At 42.3% G+C, this 17774-nt stretch overlaps 1 protein-coding gene across 1 annotated transcript; it reads left to right on the top strand.

Annotated features, from left to right (window-relative positions):
* Positions 1–490: 490 nt before the first annotated feature.
* On the top strand, positions 491–17774 carry vsig8a (V-set and immunoglobulin domain containing 8a; the record flags this gene model as incomplete). The annotated part of the gene is made up of 6 exons (XM_080477612.1): positions 491–646; positions 3341–3539; positions 8375–8527; positions 9120–9242; positions 11341–11482; positions 17579–17774. The coding sequence occupies 6 exons, from the start codon at positions 491–493 to the stop codon at positions 17772–17774; spliced, it is 969 nt and encodes a 322-aa protein (XP_080333738.1).

Below are 17774 nucleotides of genomic sequence, written 5' to 3'. Positions count from 1 at the left end.
TTTTTATTGTTGTTACTCCTCAAGGTCATGATTCAGTATGTTTCGCTAATTACAATTTTTTTTGTTACTGTTATTGGGTTTGACCATTACATAAGGGGCCTTGCACCAGCTGTGGTATAAAGCTGCTTGAAATTCATTCTGGAAAGAGCAAAACACCTATTTTACTTTTGTTTGTTTGAGTGTTTCTTATTGATCTGTTTTTATTGTGATTAAGGTATTAAATGCATCTCAAAAACCTTCTAATCTAATTCCAGTGGGCAGTCTGGCTGCGACTTTTTTGTTGGTGTTTCTCTTCTTTCTTAGGTAGAGTGCCTCTGAGAAATGATTCTCAAACTCAATCAATTTATTGACTGCATTAAGATAAGAAGAATATGAGCCATGGCTCAGTAACTGTTAATCTTCATATTAATAAAGAGAGGATGAAAGAGGGGGGCTAATGCATGATTCCAATATCGTCTGTACTTCTTCAGGACTTATTTGCACACGGGGGATGCAGGTGACATCCACGGGCTCGCGGACCGTCAAGAAGGCTGAAGGAGAGAGTGTGACGTTGGGCTGCAGATACACTCCCAGCACCTTTGACTCCGGAGATTTGGACATTGAATGGTCGGTCGTGAGTCCAGACACCACACAGAAAGATCAAATGGTAAGAGGCCGCGCTGTAAGCCGCACCATGAAAATCAGGCAGTTTTTTTTAATGGTGATTTATTGTATTATTTTCAGACAAATATCTTATGACAATTGCCCCCATGTTGATGTTTCTGGGTTTTATGTAATTATATTGACCACATTAGTAGGGCTCAAAGTAGGGATACACTGATATTCACTTTAGTACTAACCTTTAGCTTCTTCCCGATACAAATACTTAATGAATGCAATAAAGCCCAATTCAAATTCCATATTCAAACAATGGTTGAAGGATATTTGTTGCCGTGAACCTCCGTACAGCCTCTGCGTCAACAGAACATACACCTGAAAAAGCATTTAAGGCTCTAGAATACTACATGTATTGTATGCATAGAGAAGAGGGAAAATTAAATGCTGTTACTTTTAGCTTTCAGATTTCAGATTGAGAACCAGTCTTGCACGTGTTTCGTATTTCCAGCTGGGCTGAAGTTGGGGTTTCTTTTGTTCGTTTTTTTTTTCAGAGCAAATTACACCAAAACAGAGGTTTTTTTTAAAACCACTTCACAATCCGGTCTTTACAACTGCAAACCCATTCAAATGTCAACCTTTCCTAAATCCATAACCTCAATAGGAATTAGTTGTGAATGTGTCCCAGCAGGGTGATGTGAGGATGAAGTCTTACCACCTTAATAAGTTCACAGGAATTAGTTGTTTATCACATTTACCCTTTAAATTCAATGAGTTGTTACTGTTGGAGGCTTAAAAGAATGTTTTGTAGCTCTCATCTTCTCCTTCGGGTGGCTGGAGTTTTACCACAGTCAATACAAAGGATATATGCTGCTTTAGAGAAATGACCAATGTTTGGGTTTTTTTAACGGAATAGTGCAGCGACACACTGTTTTCAAAAACATGAATTAATGATATATTTCTGACATGCACACAGCTCTGACATACAGCAGCATAAAGTTGTTATGATACTGCGGGAGCAAGCGACTCCCCGTTTGCACATCCAGCAGACAGGAAACAGCATGATTATCCGTATACCGTTAGGCTGAGAGCCATTCGATTCCAATTGCAGGTTGTGTTTCTGTCCTGCAGATACACTACAGACTTCCTGATTTAGTCTCCACTAATTAAGAAAAAGATCAGGTTCACTAACTACATTGCCTGTCTGCCTCTTAGTGGCAGATAGAATACAATCATTGTTTTTTTTCTGGGTCTTTAAAAGAGTAAACTCTGTGCTAAATAGCAGATTAATACTCAGGAACATCAGGCTAAGAGATTGTTGAAACGATTCATAAATCTCAGAGGTTGGTGGTAATTCAGGGGGGGGTGGGGGTTTGCCTTTAAGAAGCCTCATTCACATGATAAACAATGATAGGTGATCATATTAAAGTAGAATTCTGATGTTTTAGAAAATAGATCAAGTCACACCAGAATAACATGTTAATAGTGTTTGTAAGGCCGGATTATAAAGTTCTGTTTAACGTGCATCATTTCATATGTTTGTTCCATAGTTGGACTTTTTTGGTAAACATGGACTGAAGCTCACATAGACTGAGGCCCCGTTTACTCGTTTTCAAGCGAGAATGGAAAAGTTTTGTTGTGTTTGTTGTTCACATGACAACGGTACTCGGAGCCACTTAAAAAAACAACTTTTTGAAAACACTCCGAGCCTGTCTCTGTGGAAATGGGGGAGAGCAACAACTTTTTGCGATCATTCCGAGTGAGGAAATGCTGCTACTGCACATGGGCACCACGGCTGTAGTAAATAGTTCTTCTGCACATGCCCAGTAGATGGACAAAAACAAAAACGGCAGCCGAAAGAGTGTCATGACTCCAAGTCCATATTCTTCTGGGAACCTGGTAGTTTTATGAGTCACCGGAATAGCAGTCCATTTTAATTGTTTGTGTTCACCGTTGTTAATGTTTATAGCGTATTGATCTCTGTATGTGCATGTAACTTCATTACAAAAGCAACCAACAACACCCACTAGTGGCCCAACATGAACACTACATTGTTTTCAGAGTTCCTGTGTCAGCAGGCATAATCTTCTGAACATCGCCATGGAAACACAACATGTGTATGAAACGAAAACACAACAACGATGCGTTTGCACTTGAAACGTTGTTGTGTAAACAGGGCCCGGAAAAGAAATTCTTATTCTACTTAAAGTGGGACCTCTGCACAACAGACAATTCAATCTCTTCGGGACAAGAGAAATCTATCTCTGAAAATAAAGCATAAAACTTTATTAAACAGGGTTGACCTCCAGAGATGGTTCTGCCTCTTTAGAAACAGGTTGAAAAAAAAAAAAAAAAAGATCAAAGAAGGATTAATCCTCCAAATTAATATCCTTTGACAGCCAGGATTTGTGCTAATTTCCTCATTTTGAATAAAGCAGGATGGAAGATTGATGAGTAGCTGGACAGCATTACCTTGTTTTTATGCAACCAGTACATATGGTCACCTTCAGTGCAGCTCAGTAGAACATGGTTCAAGGAATTGGACGTTAAACTCTTAAAATTCAAGTTTAATTTCAGTAATACTTATTTTTGCCAGCGGAGCAGTTCGTTGTACAGCCAGTCAGCTCAAAACACAACACACAGCATCTGTACACAAGATGACAGCTACAAATAAATAAAACTACCGTATAATGCTCGGCATCTCAGACAGGATCCTGAAATCGTTTAAATCTTTTTCCATTTCTAGCTTCTGTCCTACACCGGTGGCACTCAATACTTCCACGCTGATCTCGCGAACGGGCTCAGCTTCGCCGCCGGGGACCCTTCGAGAGGCGACGCCTCGCTCTCTATCGCCGTGCTGTCGCCTGCCCACAGCGCTACCTACCAGTGTAAGGTCAAGAAATCCCCAGGAGTGGACACGCGCAAGATGTCCCTGGTGGTGTTAGGTAAGGCTGGGCATTGAGTTGCATCCTCGAGTGAACAAAAGACTCCCGACTGCATTATTTATGTCCACCAACATTCACCAGTGACATCCTCAATTGTAAAAAAAAAAAAAAAAAAGGCAAGATGTTGTGTAACTAAATGAAACTGGCCAGAACAGATTCGACGTATGAGACCATTTTATGAAAAAAAAGAGTTCAATTTAAATTTGGTGGCCTTGTTTTATTGTTAATACATTATGCAGCCGGATTTTAGGCCTTGTTTAGGCAAGGTGGGCGTCCACTTGTATATGACAATTGTGCGCGGAGCCATTGAAAATACTATTTTGTAAAATCGGCCCTGAAGGTAGAACTTTCGGAAATCACTCCGTCTCAACATTTTGAAAAACGATGACAATAACAACATTGGAGGCCAACAGAGTGGCTTTACTCTTTTTTACTCAATTGTATATTGAAGGCTTCCTCGTTCAAAATGGTTTATTTTCAGACGTCACTATTTTTCAAATTTGTTAAATAGAAAGAAATTTTGTAATTTTTTATTCTCTGTAAAAGAAGAGAAATATACCCATTTACGAAAACACGCTAGAGGGACAATATTCCCATTTAGAAAAACATGCCTCTTGGAGTCTGTGATGAACTGTCAGATCGTAAGCTGGGATCGGCTCCAACGCACCGTGTAAATCCATTTCATTTGAATCAGGAACTCATCTCCAACCGCAGCTCTGTCCTGTCTAAAGATTCGCAGATAGAAGTAGCAAAACCAGCTTGGTTTCTCCTTCGAGCAGGGCCGCTTTCACGGCGTTGTCGCGGTGTTCACTGTTCGACACGGCCGAATGAACCCGAGGAAGATGGCTTTGTCAGGATCTGATGGAAACACTGGGCGAAATTGATGAGAGACTGAAAAAGGCAACAGCAAATCGAAATGACACTTCACTCTGAGCCATTTGTCTGTGTAGCCAGTCTTGAAATTTGCCAGATGCTTATTGGAATTAGCTTGATTCAAGTCCAACTCATCGAGTTGAGGGAGCGAGGAGTAACCGAGGTGGAGGACAGTCACCTCTGTTGGCAGTTTCGTTTTGATTTACTGGGGAAAACAATTCAACGGGTGTTTTCATGCGGTGGCGGCGGGTCTGTGCCGCCCGCTGATTGGTGTGCTTTATCAATTTGGACCTTGTCATAGCTGAGAGCACTTACATCAGGACAGAAATGCTTCATTACAGGATGGAAATAATCAATCAAAACAAAACAAAAAAACTGAAAAGAAACAAAAGAGTGACCTCTCCGTCTAAAAGGATGAGTGGACCCAAAGCATGAAAACACAGGGTCAACTGGCACATGAAGGATGACTCATCCGAGCGTCACACTCTTCCTCGGTCTTCTTCACCACTGCCTGTAATCTTTGCACCGCTGAACATCTCTATAAGCATTCAAATTAAATTATTCATGCACTGTGACATACCTATTTGATACAGGCCATTTCGTACCTCCTTTAGGTTTCATTCAGGCCAGCTGGATTTATTCAAATTTAATGACTGCTGAATTGTAAAAACTATTTGCAATGAGCAGCTGCGCCTGTCCTTTTTGTTTTTACTCAGAAAATCCCAGCTTCAAATCTGTCCAATTCAACAATGCTGCATTATATTCTGTGAGTTGCTTATGGGAAAGTGTGTATGTCAAATGGGAATGAGAAGAAAAATGTGATTGAGATCATAAAAACTTCTGTAGCGTTTGAATTTGGTGCCGTGTGGTTACCCGGAGTTTCACTATGAAATCGATGAGGTCTGAATTGATCCTGATAGTTGCCGAGCATTTTCAAGCGGACAAGTCTGATCTCTTCTGTCTCTGTGACACATGGCTCTGAAGCTCTTTTACTATCTTCTAGTAGCTCCCTGAAGCTTTCACAAAATCATGTGCAAGTATTTTTATGTTATACGCACACTCGACAAACGTACTTTGTGCCAAACTAATTAGCTTTTAATTTATTTACCCATTTTCAGTTCTATAATTGTGACACGTTTCTAGATTCAAGCCCACCACCTACTTGAATAAGACTAAAAAGTTGGCATTCTTAAAACTACATTTCTTGACGTTATTGTTTCTGACTAGTATTTGGCAGCGATTCCTACTTCTGCACAATGTCCTCATATCAGGTGCCTTTATCTTACTATGAGTTCTACAACAGTAAAACAATTGTACATTCAAGACATTCACCTGTAAGACAGAAAGATGTCTTGCTTTAAACCAACATATGTATTAATACAGCATAAAGTTTTTACAGTGGCTTATTCTTTCACATCTAACCAACGTGTCCCTCGATACACACGTCCAATCTGTGCTTTGTATTAATCCAGCATATCAGACACGCTTAAAGCTGCTCAACCTGCAACAATCACTCCTACAAAATGTTTATCATAGTAACATTCAAGAAACAATTATTTCTCCACAGCCAAAAATGACGTCCCCCAGACCAAGTCACCTTCATTTATCCCAGCCATGAAACGAGCCTTTTCATTTACAAGCAGCATTCGAGTGTCCTGTGGTGGGAGACCTTGAGTTTCAGACATTATGGCTCAAATGATGTTAAAGGTCTCGACTGCTGCATTTCATTACAAGAACATTGTTAAGGAAAGTTCTCTGATCCTCTGGTCTGACAGCTTGAATGAATGGGTGGATGTCTTTATGTTCAGTTTTTACGACCGCAATTCCAAAAAGGTGAAATATGAGGAAAAGTTTTAGAATAACAGAATGTTTTTTTTAGTGTTTAGTGTTTAAACTAAGATGTACATTTTTATACGAATGACGCATTTTGTTATTCAGTGACATGACGGGGGGGGGGGGGGGGGGGGGGGGGGAATCTTCCTCTTGTGATCTGATAGTGTGTGGTGAACCACGGCGCTCACCACGCACCCACCGATCGTTCAGCAGAGTATCAGGTTCTTCACGCTCGATATTCCAAATCTCGTGTGACTTCAGTGTAAAACACAGCATATAGATGTAAACAAACATGGTGCCACAAATCAACCTCGGGCCTATATTATGACTCTGGATTTTCTCTTTTCGAGGTAACTTCAGGATTAACCCGGAGTTTTCTGTACTGCCAAGCAGATTCACTTCTTACCAGGATAAATCACCCCGGGTACTCTGAATGTCTAAACTGCTTGGGAGCAGAGAATGAAGGCGTCGTCTACTGACCAATCAGATCTCTTTGAAAATGACCTGCCTATTTTTTACAATATCCTGACTGGTGAGTGGATTGTAGCGCCCTGTGGGAGAACTCAGAGTGCAGCGGAGCGGAGACGGAGTGTTTATAACGACCTTTTTGACATAATTAAATAAATCCTGGCCACTGAGACTTTGAAGGATGTTTTTGTTGTTGTTCTTGACTTGTTCCAAGTCTGTTTAGCTCCATGAGGGTTGATCTGGAGTAATGAGGTTAATAATAATGGTCTCGTCTGATGTTACTGCAGAAACATGAATTTATGGAGCGCACATCTGCTCTGCCGTCAAGGTGAGGAAATAATATTCCAACACAAAATGCATTCACACCGGAGAAACAGCCTCAAAACAACTTGATGGAAAATAAAGAAGAGCAGTGAGCGATATTAAAGTGGAACTGAGTGATCACGGCGCCGTGCAGGTTCGTTTATATTGTCTAATAAATTCCTATAGTATAATTTCATGAAGCCACGCCTTAACAAGTCGGGAACTTTCTGGCTTTGGCTGCAGCAGCAGTGTTGCTTTCAGCCTGGTTGGTTTTTGTACCGTTACTCACGGCGTCACACACCGTGCTGCTCGGCTCATCTCGGAGCAGAACACACACTACAGGAAAAGGGGGAAAATGCAACTCAACGAAATGCCATTATTGTACATGCACATAGTAAATAGTTTTTTCTGCACAACGGCTGCGTCAAGTGTCATGACTCCCGGCACATATTCTCCTGGGACTTGGTGGTTGGATAGTTGAGACTCACTGTAATAGCGATCCAAAATCCTCACCGTTTTCACTATATCTCTATTTTCTGCATTTGCCGTGTCAACAGACCTCATTTTTTTAAAACGTTGCTGTGTCAACGTAAAACTTTTATGAAAGTAAAACTCTAAAACGACGCGTTCTGACTTGAAACGTTGTCGTGTAAATGGGGCCTCAGTCAGCTAAAACGTTTAGAAACTCTTCTTAAATTATAGAATAAATAATAACAGAATAAGAATAAGAACAAAAATAAGAATAAGAATGATAAATAACTCACTTATTTTAAAAGTATACTTGAAACCTGAAAGTAGAAAGAAATAGATAAAACTGTGTGGTGGACACCACTGCAGGAGTTGTGGAACGCTTTTCTAAAACCATTGTCTGTGATCACAGTTCATCAGAAAAAGCACAAAATTCCCTTAAAATTGACCAGAAACAATTTTTTTTTTACAATTTCTCTGTTTTTAAAATGCTGTTGGTGGATACTGCAGATGTACTTTATGTGTTTTTTTGTTTGTTTTCTTAAATAACTTGCAATATTAGCTGAACCCAGACGACGACGATGGAGTGCGTTAACCGAAATGACATGTGTTTTGTGTCCAGCAAAGTAGCTTGTTAGTCCACGGCTTCGAAAGCAGGATTCACTATCGTACAATGAATCACGAGTGCATTAAACACGGATTACCCTGACTGCAGCAAGAGCCCAATCGAGAACCACCAGGTACAAGTTCTGGAGAAAAACATGCTGCCAGAACCCTCAAGCTCAATGATTCCCCCAATTTGAACCTCTATTAGTTCTGCCTTGTTTTTCGTCCAAAAGCAGAAAGGAAATGGCAACAAAAAGTGATCCCTGTGTTATTTTGATTTGCAGTGAAGCCGTCGGTGCCTAAGTGCCGGGCGGAGGGAGGGGGGCTGGTCGGCGCAGCCGTATCACTGCACTGCAATTCTGCCAAAGGCTCGGCTCCCTTGAAATACAGGTGGAGGAGGGAGAGCGGCGACCCCATCCCTGCTGCTGCCGCACAGGGTAAGTCTGACCTCTGCTGATGTCACCATGATACTGCACATCAAAGAGGGTGTGTGTGTGTGTGTGTATGTGTGTGTAGTCAATAAACCCCAATTTCTTTGTTAATATTACAATTTCTGTAATAAGTTTTCCCTAAACGGGTAAAAAAACCGGCTCTTATTGCACAGGTTGGTGTGCCAGCCAGGTTAAATCACGATAAATAAATCTTGATTCCTCTTGGAAAAACAGTTTCATTTGTGCTCGGCAGCAGGCAGAGATCTTTGGTTTGAGGCTTGTTGGACTCACTCTGAAGAGTTTACCTGTTTTTTGGTGGTACTACATTTTTCCTCTCACAGTCCAAAAACATGCATTAGAGGTTACTTGGTGACCATGATTGAAAAATAGAAGATGTTTGTGCATTACCAGCTTGTCATTTGCACTTCTTCTCACTGCAAGCTGCGTCAATCAAAAACTCACACGCGTACACATGGGAGGGAATCTCTGACGTTACGAAGTTGTTTCCCGTGTGGAGAAAGGCAGCCAATTTGACTCCTCTCTGGTTTTACCGTCTTAATCTGTGTTTGTGACCTCTGTGCATGCGTGTATCTCTCAGACAGCATGACCGGGGATCTGAAAATCAGCAACCACTCCCAGAGCTCTGCGGGAATCTACCTTTGTGAGGTGACCAATGAAGTTGGGGCAGAACGCTGCAGGATCCACCTGAAAGCAGATAAACGTAAGGCATGTAATGCACACGTTGAGATCTTCAAAAACCCAGATTGTAGCTTTCCGAAACACTTTAATAAATACTCCAGAAACGGTTAAGTCTACCATCTTTGAAATCTCGTCTCAGCTCCACTTTGACGAGGTGTCAGCGTGGAGCGCCTCACTCTCATTATGTTGTCTAACAATGACTCGGGGAAGGTCGACTTCAATGGTATCATCATCTTTGAGTCACACAAGGTTTCCCCTCTGACTCTGTGCTGGTGAATCACAAAGTCACACGACACTGCAGCTGAAAGGATTCTGCAGCCGGTACGTCTACAGTCCCCGTTGACTGGCCATAATTGCAACGGGAAAACGGCAGCAAAGAAAATCTCCACATGCAACAGGCTTCGTAGGGCATTTAGTGGCACATCGTTGAAGCGTAAACAGAAGACTCCGATTATTTAGAGCAGCAGGGTAACACCTCTGAACGGCTCTGGAAAAGGTTCAGTCGAGGCGTCTGCCGGGGAAATGAGTCTGGCGGCTCTGAGAATGTAAGACAGGTGTGCCATCACAGACATATATCACCACTTAGTCTCGAGTCAAACAGGGTCACTGCATCCGTGCTTCATGACGTGCAGATCCGGCCCTTTATTCCAGCATCTCTCTCTCTCAGTGCTCTGATTTCTGGCCGTGAGCAGTCCATCCTTCATTTCCATTTCAAGTGTGAGCTGCTGCCATAGAGCGAGAGTTTTTAGCAGGGGACTCAAACCAAAGGTATGAATCTGAATTATATTATTGGAAATGGACTCTGATAAATGGACTTTACTTGTATAGTGCACTTAAGCAGTCCCAACACTTTTACAGCAATAGTTTTCACAGAGTGGCGCATGAGGAATGTGTTACATTTTAAGAAGGAAACCATGAGTAACACTTCCGAAAGTTAGAGAATAAACATTCATCATACCTCACAGTCATATTGCCCTTACTTCCTAAACAATGTGAAATGTGGCTGTGACTTGGTTGGTTGAATGATCAACTCTTAATCGCAAGGTTGCGGGTTCTGTACCCTGTTTCTGCCCCTGTCCACATGTCGAAGTGTCCTTGAGCATGGCACTGAGCCCCAAACTGCTTCCAATGGAGGGATTGAACACCTTGCCTGGCAGCTTGCTCCACTGGTGTGTGAAAGTGTGTGTGAATGGGTGAATGTGAGTAACAGTCCATTTACCACTTACTAAACACATTAGGCGGTCCATCCTTACATAAAATCCATTTAATAATAATAATGATAATGCATGGGTTTTATAAAGCGCTTTTCAAGACACTTCACATGGCATGATTCATTCACTCCATACTGGATGGTGGTAAATACAGTATGGAGATACAGACTGAGCCATCGGCCCTTCTGACCACCCCAACCACTCACTCTCACACCCCAGGCAGTTCGGGGTCCAGTATATTGCCCAAGGACACTCCGGCATGTAGGCAGGCAGAGATGGGCATGGAACCTGCAACCTTTCAATTGGCAGACAATCGCTCAACCGACCAAGCCATGCCACCCCAATTTGATACAACATGTTGGATGTGAGCTTGTTTAGAAGCCCTTTCGTACTTGAAGTCTGTTTATTTTATACTCTTTCGTAAAGATTTCTGTAATAACCAGTAATCTAACAATGGCCAAAAACACATTACCTGCCAGTAATGTAAAAGCTTTCTAATTTAATATCTGAGTCATTATCTTACAACATTTTTAAATTATTGTTTTGGCAAAATGTCATTAAGTGCAGGAAATACTGTAATAATACATAAATAAGGAAAAACATCTTTGCACATGTCAAAGAAAATCATAATAATGCCCTTCCTTGCATCTAGTGCTGAGTAGAGTATCCACCAATGTTTACTGTCATGTTTGAGAAGGGAAAAGTAGCTAATCACTGCTATATATGAACACTGAATGGCACAGAAGTAAGAAACTGAAGTAGATGGATCTTACTGTGAACGAGGATTTGGAAAAGCCTTCACACAATGAGAACCCACTCGACAACAAGTGCGCTGCAGCATAATGAATACTTCACACCGTGTCATTTTCTCCCACAGAGCCTCTGAGTGAATAATTCTGTTGTTCACAGCTCCGAACAGAGCGGCCGTGATCGTCGGCACTGTTGTGGGGTCTCTTCTCCTCATCTTCGTCCTGCTGGTCTTCATCGGGCTGCTTTACTGGAAGCTGAGCACCAGAAGACATTTTGAGAAGGAGTTCTCCAATGAAATCAGGTAGAGCCTGCACAGATACAGCACGCCAGACGGGGAGATAAGTGAGCTGAAACTCACACTCTCGCTGTCTGGCACCTGTCTCCCAAGTCCTCATTTATCTTCGAAATGTCCCCCCCCCCCCCCCCCCCCCCCCGAGTACAAAACTTCCCTCCTAGTTAGTGGCCAGTATTGTCAAACGGATACGTACGTGCAGGCTGAACATTATTTAAGTAGACTTCTGCAGGTTGTTACATCTGGAGAACTAAAATAAAATAAATACAAAACTGTCAGGCAGACATGGACGTCACTGACAGCCAAACTTCAAAAGCAGGAGAGGTAACTATAGGACGTCGAAGCCGTTTGGTTAACAAAAGGAACAAAGTAGGAGTGAATGTCGAACACCCTGTTTGATTTAACATTTATTTGCACTTTCTAATGATCTGTCCACTGTTTACGATGGGGATATACGGTGCATAGAGTTGGGGTGCTGTGTGCGTTAAACCTCACAGGTCGTTTCTCAGAAATTGAGAGAATCGTTATTATCAACAATCACTCCTGACCTATACCTTTCTTTATGATTGGGGAACAATATTTGTATATGAAAAGCTCTCCGAAAGACCTGCATACCAGTAATTATTACAATACTGCTTGGAAATGAGAGTATTCCAGATTTATGAGAGCAGAGTTTCACCAGTCTTCGCAAACGGAGCTTTCTGTGAGCAGTGAGGGAGTCACAGCCATCAGACTGCTCTGACACTCTGTGGATCTGAAACTAAAAAATAATAATGTGTGAAAAGGTTAAAAACACTTCAGCAGTTATGTGTCATGTACATCACCAAGTACATCAAGTACAACTATGTGGGCCAAGTCCAACAGGACAGCAATACTGAAAGAAAGTCAAAATGGAGCGACAGGTCTTTCTGGGACAGTGTTTATATTAAAACAGGCACGCACGCACACGCACGCACGCACGCACGCACGCACGCACACACACACACACAAAGTATTAGCGGTATCATGATGTTGTCGGGCTACTTTGTTTATTTTTTTTTTTTGCATAATGAAGAGAGAATGAGTGAAAACTTTGAAATGTATTGAGATAAAAAGCTTCAAATGGTGCATATTTCTGCAGATTTTACTGATTTTGTTCTATAAAGAAACATCCCCCCAAAATATCCTCCAGCTTGTTATCTGGGGCATATACAATTTATATAGGCTTTAAAAAAATATCTGCCAGTTACATAAATGTTACAGAACTTCAGTATACAGTATATGTGATACTTATATAGCTGTCATTCCGGTTGAGGTTGTCGGCGGTTGTACTTTAACCCTGTGAATAGTTACGAAATATACAGCATTTAACAAATGTATATAGGTGATCGTCAGTTTTATGTCTGAGCGACAAAGTTGTCTGTTGGAAAAAAAACCCAGAGATCAGATGTTGATTCTTCAAGTGTCAGTCTGTTATTGCTTCAGAAAGAAGCTGGTTAAAGTGATATAACTGGGAGCGGAGGAATGTACAGACTCCTCACTCTATTTAATGGTTAAATGTTGGAAAGCGAGATCATGAAAAGCATTTCGTATTATAAAGTATGCTTTAGGGTGTATTAACGGCTGGGTACAGAGTTAAGAGATAATATGAATGTAGTTAAATTGAAACAGTACTGGAGACCAGTCTTGGTCTCGAGACCACATTTTCAATATCCACTTGATCTACCACAGACAATTGACCTGATATATGACGAAATTTGCACTTATTCTTTAAAAACCAGCACAAAGTTATTTCACACACACGCGTGTGGAAGCTGATCTGCTAATTGGATGCACTGAGGATTCCACTTGACAGATTTGCAATATGATATTGTGATATATTATCATACGATGCACATTTGAAAATGTCTGCGTTGCTAAATGCTGCTGTTATTGTAGCCCGAAATATTGCAGTTGATCTTACTTCATGTCCATACTCCGCAGTATCACAGTCAGTGTAATCCATTCAATCACTTCATGGTGAACTCCAGCAAAATAACATGGAAACTACAGCAGATCTTTCTCATGTAAACTGAATCTGATGAACAAAAACCCTCATTTAAATTCCCTTGTTTGTGGATGATGTCACTCACAGTGTTATTCTTCATGAATAACCGCAAAACACAATCGAACTGTATGTTAGGAAAGTTAACAGTTCGTTAAAATGAAATAATTAGGTTTACATTTATTTTGGACAGCCTTTCGGATTACCCATGTGAAGATTGCAAATGTTGCACCTTTTCAGGGTTTTTTTCGCAGCGGATTCTCCTCGGCCCTGAAACTGAACACTTTGGAAGAGGTGACCTGCCGGTCTGACATCTCTGAAAAGGCGTCTTTTGTTAACCGACTTTGTCTCCATGAAGACAATTGGAGTTGCGGTTCACACACAGTTGAAAACAGCTTTCAAAGCAGACGCTGGAACAGGGGTAGTGTCAGTGTGGGAGGACAGCGGACAAGAGACGAGAAGCACCCGACGCCCGAAAGCCGGCGTGGAACTCTCTGTTTCTGACATACAGAGGTCCGACGGGCCCCCTTCGCGTGATCACAGCGCCTCAGCTCTAAACCGAATAATTGAAATCCCACCGCTCGCTGTCACATGGGTCAGACGCTTTGAGGTGGAAGGAGAGCACCGCGGCTTGAAAAGCTCACGAGCATCACATCTCTTTATGTGTCGACTCGGGAGCCGAACACCGGAGCTGCAAGATGTGAAATCTCAAGGTCTTTCTAATCCGTGGATGTGGATGAAGTGTGGCCATTGTGAGTGGAAGCAGCAGCTCTGCTGACAGAGACAATCACACCACAACACAATAGGCTGATTTAGTCTCACGTGTAGCAAATACAGAGAAATAAATTATTATTTTTTTTTTATATGTTTCTAATTTAACATATGAACTTTTGAAGTGTGACTTTATTGACTCATTGTCAAATTGTTTTCAGGCTCACGCTTTCAAGGTTCAAGGTTAGTTTATCAGTACCCGTGGGTAGGCTCGTTATACAGATTTTTGTGACGCATTTGGCGAGTCAAAGTAAATAAAGACACACAATGAACCAGACAAGCAGATAAATGGTCGAGTGAAACAGGACAGACAAGACAAGCTATTCACCAAATAAATGATTAAGATAAGATCAAGAAGAGATGCTCTCACTCACAGCCGGCTGCTGGTAATCCAATGTGTCTGAAGACTGTTTACACAACATTTTCACGTGACAATGGAAAACTTTCGCGTGTCTATTTACACCACCTCGGTGTTCGGAACCGGTGTGTTCGGAACCAGAAGTTTTTGAAAACGTCTCCCAAGGTGGGACTCTCAGTCCATATTCTCCTGGGACTTGGTAGTTTTATTGTTGAAGACAAACCGGATTGCCAATCTAACTTCATTGTCTGTCCACACGAATGTCCCGCGCGTTGCCATTTTTAATGATAAAATAAAGAAAAGAAAAAAAAAAAAGAGGAGAAACTTTTGTATAAGCGTGAATAAATAAATGACTTGCGGGGTAAATCAAGATGCACGAATAATTCTCAAGCGGCGCTCCTGCTACTGTAAATGATAAACGATCAGATTCCGTGTGTTTTATTGTTCCTACGTCTTGCGCGATAATTCAGACGCACCATAAACGATGCCCCACGGGCCTCTGTTACATTAGTTTTCCCATTTAAGCAAATCAAAAGTCAAATATCTTCCCTCTGGCAGCGGTACGTCTGAGCGCTCGGCCCGCACAGGAGCGGAAAATGCCAAAGTGGGTGAGGTGTACTGCAAAAGTTACATAAATACAGAATACAAGGCAGCTTGTAAGCTCAGTTGGCAGCAGCGTTGACGAGGGGAGAGTCTGTATACTCTCTCGTCAGTGTCTGTTGGTTTGAATCCACAACAGAAGAAGAGAAAGTTAAATCCGTTTCTCCGTGAAAGTCGTCATCCCGGGGGGAAAGTCTCCAAATAGGCTAATGCAACAAAGATGTACGTCTTTACCAACGAGGCAACGCCGCTTCACCGAGGAAATTGCGTCCAGACACATGAAGGTAGAGCGAGAGAGAGAAAATATAAGAAATACCTGCAGCACTGTGACGATACAGGTTTGAGATAAAACAACACAAAAAGATTGAATAATGTTCTCAAGACTTTCAGAATCTTTGCTTTTGAACAAATTTGATGGTGTGAGCATCGTTTTAACTGATCTTACACAGTCACTATATGATCCAGATCACTTGCAAATTTTAATGTCCCACCCGGCCTTTTGAATTTCATTAAAGAATCCATTCATTATTGTCACATTATATTAAAATCTCTGTTCCAGAATTAGGGCTGCAAAATCTTTTTTTTTTTCAAAAGGACAAGTACAAATATGAATACTGACCTTTAGTTACTAGCTAATAGTGACTATGGATATAAGTAGTTACTAAATGCCATAAACCCAACTTAAAACTTAAGAATCCACCTCACACCCGCCACCAACTCACCCTCTGCCTGGAGGAGATAAAGCCAGAGATGAAGCAGTTTCTTCCAGCTGAACAGCTCCAAATCAGAGGCCGTACTCGTCGGCACACCCCATCAGCTTCAGCAATATACAATCACATCAATAAAGTGTTCTGGTCAGGTCCCTGTCTCCTCCACTGGCACTAACCTTGGTGTGCGGTTCGACTCCCGCCTCTATTTTTGACATGCGCCTCAAACACCTGTGCAAAACATCATTTTACCATCCCAAACATATTGCAACCCTCCGCCCATCACTCACCCTTCCCCGACGCTGAGAAGCTCATTCATGGCTTCATCTCCTCCAGGTTGGATTACTGCGACTCACTCCTCTATGGCATCAGCAGCAAAAACGTTCAGAAACTCCAACACATCCAGAACAGCACCGCCGGGCTCCTCGCCAAAACCAAAAGAACATGACCACATCACACCCGTCTAGAAATCCCTCCACCTGCTCCCCGTCTCCGCCAGAATACATTTCAAGATCTGCCTCCTCACCTCCCAATGTATTCATGGCAACGCACCCCCATAGCTCCAGGAGCTGCTCGCCCCACTCCCCACAGCACGCTCCCTCAGCTCCAGTAACTCCTCACACCTCCTTCTCCCGAGGACCAGACTCAGGACGATGGGTGACCGAGCCTTCTGCCCCACTGCCTGCTCACTTGTCTACCTGTGGGCGACCTTGCTGACGGATGACGTCATGCAAACCTAGGAAGTATTGAAGAAAGTGTTGGATTTTATAAAGAATGCTACCGTGAACCATTATTACCATTATATACTACAAGACATTCTTTCTGAAAGCAGCAAAATGCCGCAAACTGCAGGTTGCAGGTTATTTCACTGCATTTTGCACTAAGAGGCTTTGTTAAAAATGTGTAAGGGTTAAATTTGCGTTTCAATTAATTGTAAACCTTTTCATGATGCATTACTGCTCCTTTACAATCAAATGAAGGGAAACATTTGTTGTGAAATGTATGTTTTAAAAGTTTCTATGCTCCCATGTTACTGGTCCGGTCCCTTCAAGGTCAAATGGTGGCTCACATTCAACATCTTGTACTTTTCAACAAAGTGTACACCTTTTGTTAGTTTTCTGTGAAATAGCTACTGAGGCCCCATTTACGCGCCAACGTTTTCAATTGAAAATGGCAAAACCTTGATTGTGTTTTGGGGGTACGTTTCCACAACAACGACGGTCAGAGAGCAGGCACAACTTTTTGAAAACAGCTCCCGAGGTGGAACTTTACGAAAACGAGTGAAAAACAGCACTTTCTGGAAACCTTTGGGCTCTGTCTCCGTGGAAATGAGGGACAACGCTACTATACATGCGCAAACCGATGGACATTAACAACAATGGCGGACTCCAGAGTGTCATGGCGCTAGGTCCATACTGTCCTGGAACTTGGTAGTTTTGTAGTTGACAGTCACCGTAGTAACGATCCAACTTGGTCGTCTGTGTGTGTGCTTTCATTACAAAAACAATAAACTTGTGGCCTTACCTAAAAACGACCTCGTTTTCAGTGTTTAGTATAAACGGGCATCGTTTTCAAAACTTTGCTGTCTAAATGCAAAACCGTACAGTGCTCACAGCCGACTCTTTTATCTCTCTGTTGTTAACTAGGGAGGACGCCACGCCTCCAGAGAGCCGCCCGGCCAGCCGCCACACCAGCCGGAGCGCAGGTCGACGCCCGCAGGTCACCTACGGGAACGAGGGGGGCGTTTTGAGCGCTCGCCCTCCCTCCTGTGACAGCCACGGACACACGCCAGTCAAATACCTACCTGTGGATTACGACAGCGAGTACGGACATGCAGTGTGA

Source organism: Lipophrys pholis (genome assembly GCF_963383615.2).
Source record: "Lipophrys pholis genome assembly, chromosome: 12".
NCBI lineage: Eukaryota > Metazoa > Chordata > Actinopteri > Blenniiformes > Blenniidae > Lipophrys > Lipophrys pholis.
The sequence above is the reverse complement of the archived record's forward strand: the minus strand, read 5'-3'. Positions and strand labels throughout refer to the sequence as shown.